Genomic DNA, 4987 nt, shown 5'->3' on the forward strand with positions numbered 1-4987 from the left:
AAAAAAAAAAAGGAAAAAAAGGAAAAAAGCTACCTTCTAACTCAGAGGAAATGCTGTGGCTCCAGTTCTTCTGTGTAAAAAATGGCAGCTCAGCTGGCCTGTCTGTATGTGAAGGGTTCTTGAAAGCCACTGCTGTATTAAGGCAGGGATAAGAGCAAATTACATAGTGTTTTACATACAAAAAAGTTCTTCTCAGGTTTCAGTAGTGTCAGGCTGGTGAATTGTGACTTTGTTTTGTCCTGCAAGTCAGGGTATTGTTGTTTTTCCTGGGGATGGGGCTGTATGCCTGTGCATGCTTCTTTCCTATCTGTGTGCTTCCATTGGTCACTGGGAGCTGATCTTGTTTTGTGGATAGCTTGTTCTATTTCTGCAATCAATTTACCACTGGTTTACTTAAACTTGGTATAATAAGTGACAGAAACAATGTGTGCTCATGCCTATATGTCCTTTGAGTGAATCTCACTGTTATCGTAGTGATAATCTGTTTGTGTTGATGCTATAGAGACATACATTGAGTACTGCTTTTTATGTCTGCATCTTCATCCTTTCTTGTGTATTGTGCTATCCCAACCCAGATGTTTAGGCATGCATAACATCAACATTTGTGTTTAATATGCTTGAAATGCACGGCAACATATGAGCAGTGCAGGACTGAGGAGAGTGAATATGCATAAAATTGGAATCTCCTTTGGTTATTTTACTTTGTTAGTTATGCATGTTTGGCATGTACAAGAGATAGAAATACATTTGACAGACCTCAGAGTTATTTGTGTTTGACTAGAGGAATTTACATTCCGTATTTGAAATAATTCTGGCTCCTGTGTATTTGGTTGTTAAAATCTTTCACGTTATTTTAAATTCAGTGCTTGTAGTAATCCTTGGCAGGTGCAGTAGCTCAGTGGAATACAATTTTTAACCCAAATGACATTTTGGAACAATGACAACTGAAAAACATTTTCTTTTTTCTCTCCTTCTTTCTTCTTTAGATTCTTTATCTTTGTTCAGGAGCCTAAAGTTGCTTGCTGATCACAAGAAGATGTTTCTGTGGGTCTTTCTGGTTCTGTCATCTCCAGTTTCTTCTACAACTGCAGATGCTGATATATCTGTGGAAATTTGCAATGTTTGCTCCTGTGTGTCGGTTGAGAACGTACTCTATGTCAACTGTGAGAAGGTTGCAGTCTACAGACCAAATCAGCTTAAACCACCGTGGTCTAATTTTTACCACCTCAACTTTCAAAACAACCTGCTTATTATTCTATATCCAAATTCCTTTCTTAATTTTACACACGCAGTCTCCTTGCAACTGGGTAATAATAAGTTACAGAACATTGAGGGAGGGGCCTTTATGGGTCTTACTGCATTAAAACAGTTGCATTTGAACAACAATGAATTAAAGATTCTCCGAGCTGACACTTTCGTTGGCATAGAGAACTTGGAGTATCTCCAAGCTGACTACAATTTAATCAAGTTTATTGAACGGGGAGCCTTCAATAAGCTTCACAAGCTGAAAGTCCTGATCCTTAATGACAACCTGATTTCATTCCTTCCCGATAATATTTTTCGATTTGCTTCTCTAACCCATCTGGATATACGAGGGAATCGAATACAGAAGCTGCCATACATTGGAGTTCTGGAACACATTGGGCGAATTGTCGAATTGCAGCTGGAAGACAACCCCTGGAATTGTACTTGTGATTTGTTGCCTTTGAAAGCGTGGCTGGAGAACATGCCCTATAACATCTACATTGGAGAAGCTATCTGTGAAACTCCTAGTGACTTGTATGGAAGGCTGCTGAAAGAAACCAATAAGCAAGAGCTGTGCTCCATGGGGACAGGGAGTGATTTTGATGTGCGCATTCTGCCTCCCTCGCAGTTGGAGCCCGGTTACAGCACACCGAATGGCCACACCACACAAACATCAGTGCACAGATTAGTCACAAAGCCCCCAAAGACTACAAATCCTTCAAAAATCTCGGGGATAGTAGCAGGCAAAGCATTATCTAATCGCAATCTCAGTCAAATTGTATCTTACCAGACAAGGGTGCCTCCTTTAACTCCTTGTCCCGTCCCCTGTGTTTGCAAAACGCATCCTTCAGATTTGGGATTAAGTGTAAATTGCCAAGAAAGAAATATAGAGTCAATGGCTGAACTGATACCAAAACCTTTAAATGCCAAGAAACTGCATGTAAATGGCAATTATATTAAGAATGTGGACACTACAGATTTCATTGAGTTTGAAGGGCTGGATTTGCTGCATTTGGGCAGCAATCGGATTTCAGTGATCAAAGGAGAAGTTTTCTGCAACCTTACAAATTTACGGAGATTGTATCTCAATGGCAATCAGATAGAGCGTCTGAGCCCAGAAATGTTTGCTGGCCTCCACAACTTGCAATATCTGTATTTGGAATACAATGTTATCAAAGAAATCCTAGCAGGCACCTTTGACTTAATGCCAAATTTGCAGTTGCTCTACCTGAACAACAATCTTCTACGAAGCTTGCCAGCGTACATTTTTGCTGGTGCACCACTTGCTAGACTGAATCTGAGGAACAATCATTTCATGTATTTACCTGTAAGTGGTGTCCTTGATCAGCTAAAATCTCTTACACAAATTGATTTGGAAGGTAATCCATGGGACTGCACTTGTGATTTAGTTGCTTTAAAACTGTGGCTCGAAAAGCTAAATGAAGGTATCGTGGTGAAGGAACTGAAGTGTGAAACGCCTGTACAGTTTGCTAACATTGAACTTAAGTCTCTGAAAAATGAGATCCTCTGTCCTAAGCTTTTAAACAAGCCATCTGTTCTGTTCACTAGTCCTATGCCCGCTATCACTTTTACAACACCACTGGGACCAGTTCGGAGTCCTCCTGGTGGCCCAGTTCCGTTGTCCATCCTAATCTTAAGCATATTAGTTGTGCTTATTTTAACAGTGTTTGTTGCTTTTTGTCTTCTTGTTTTTGTGCTTCGGCGCAACAAAAAACCGACTGTAAAGCACGAAGGGATTGGAAATCAAGAATGCAGTTCTATGCAACTGCAGCTAAGAAAGCATGATCACAAATCAAACAAAAAAGATGGACTAGGTGCAGAGGCCTTCATTCCTCAAACCATTGAGCAAATGAGCAAAAGTCATACCTGTGGCTTAAAAGAGTCTGAAACAGGCTTCACGTTTGCTGACCCACCAGGGCAAAAGGTCATTTTGAGAAATATTAATGACAAGGAGAAAGATTTATTGCATGCGGATACCAGAAAAAGACTTAGCACAATCGATGAACTGGATGAATTATTCCCTGGGAGGGATTCCAATGTATTTATTCAAAATTTTCTTGAAAGTAAAAAAGAATACAACAGCATAGGGGTCAGTGGCTTTGAAATACGTTATCCAGAGAAACTACAAGACAAAAAAACCAAGAAATCTCTAATAGGTGGTAATCATAGTAAAATTGTAGTAGAACAAAGAAAAAGTGAATATTTTGAACTAAAAGCTAAACTTCAAGGTTCACCTGACTACCTACAAGTCCTTGAAGAACAAACAGCTTTGAATAAAATATAGGTCATACAATCTTATTGCCTACAGAGGACATTTATTTAATGATGAAAGTGCCTTTTGTTGACTTTTAACTTCCAAATGCTATATTATATTGATAGGCATAGAGGCAGGTGTATCCAAGGGTGTCTGATTAACTGTAGCTGCATATGATTTATCAAGTAGAGGAGAATTTCCGTAATAGATTTTACTACATAAAGCTCATGCCCTGTGGAATCCTGTAAGGATACTGCAAACTCTATTGCCAAAGGGATGCTTTATACACGTTACACTGAATTTAACCTCAAGAGGCATATATGTTTTGTACCTTAAATGCAAAACCATCATCTCCTTGTGATTTGTTAGAGCAAACACAAGAAACCTGGTACTGGTATTTGTACCTCAGCTGAGTCCTTCATCCTGCACGTGGATTTAAGTTGGTGGAACTGGAGTAATCCTTTGTAGTGTTGTAATGGCACTGTTTAAAGATTATCTGGAAAATAACAAGCATGCAAAGAGAGAACATTCGATAGTATGTGTAAATTGGTTACATTTATGGCCTGCATCTTGAAACCACTGGAATTATAATGTTAAATTGTGCAAATATTTGTTTAAAATATATCATGCATTACATGCCTATGAAATAAATTTGACCACTCAAAGCATACATGTCTATACATAAAATTAAAAAAAAAAAAAGAAAATAGTTCAACCTGACTTTTGCAGTAGTTGTGGCATCTGAAGAAAATATTTGATGTTTATGCAGAATCTGTTGTAAGACTCATCTCCAATTAAAACTAGAATTCCTTCTCAGTTACGTGAAACACTTGCAACCCCACCAGGTTGTCCAAAATTGTCAAAGTGCTTACTGTGTGAGCGTCGCAGAAATTATTTTTGTAATATAATTCATATTTATGAAATACTTTGTATACTAAATAGGAAAAATATGTACTCCTTAATATGTATTTAATATGCCTGACTTGTTTTCCTGATCACAATGCATTAATCATTCAGTATAAATAAATCCAGAACAATATACCAAACGAAAACTGGGAGTGTAATGTATAGCATTATCCAGAATTAAGTGATCAGATATAATAACAATAAAATTGTTCTGTACTATTCTTGTGAAATTAGCATATTATCTTACTTCAGATTTGTTACCAATGGCGCATTTTAAAATTGATTCATTAGTTTTTTAGTGTTGTATCTCAGGCAATTATTTGCCATCAGTTGTCTTGCTTTTCAGGGTTCTATGGCTTAATCTAAATAGTTTTCACTTCAAGTATTTACAGGAGTTCATGGTAAGGGTAATATTTTAATTGTATATGCATAATTTTTCTATTCTTGTTATCTGTCTGACTGCTATCAGTCAGAAAGAAACTGATTGGAAGAATGAACAATATGGCAAATCATGTCTATTTAAAATCAGAATATAAATTGAATATAGTGGTCTCAGTTCAG

General features: G+C 37.5%; 1 protein-coding gene across 1 annotated transcript; it reads left to right on the forward strand.

The window, feature by feature from the left end:
- The first annotated feature begins 988 nt into the window (after positions 1–988).
- Positions 989–4526, forward strand: SLITRK4 (SLIT and NTRK-like family, member 4). Its single transcript, XM_010137144.1, has one exon. The coding sequence runs from the start codon at positions 1037–1039 to the stop codon at positions 3548–3550; it is 2514 nt and encodes an 837-aa protein (XP_010135446.1). The 5' UTR covers positions 989–1036; the 3' UTR covers positions 3551–4526.
- Positions 4527–4987: the final 461 nt, after the last annotated feature.

The sequence above is a fragment of the Buceros rhinoceros genome, unplaced genomic scaffold, assembly GCF_000710305.1.
Source record: "Buceros rhinoceros silvestris isolate BGI_N320 unplaced genomic scaffold, ASM71030v1 scaffold9995, whole genome shotgun sequence".
Taxonomy (NCBI): domain Eukaryota; kingdom Metazoa; phylum Chordata; class Aves; order Bucerotiformes; family Bucerotidae; genus Buceros; species Buceros rhinoceros.

What these genes read in the sequence shown, in the direction of transcription:
- SLITRK4 (XM_010137144.1), top strand. Translation starts at nt 1,037, where the DNA reads ATGTTTCTGTGGGTCTTTCTGGTTCTGTCATCTCCAGTTTCTTCTACA.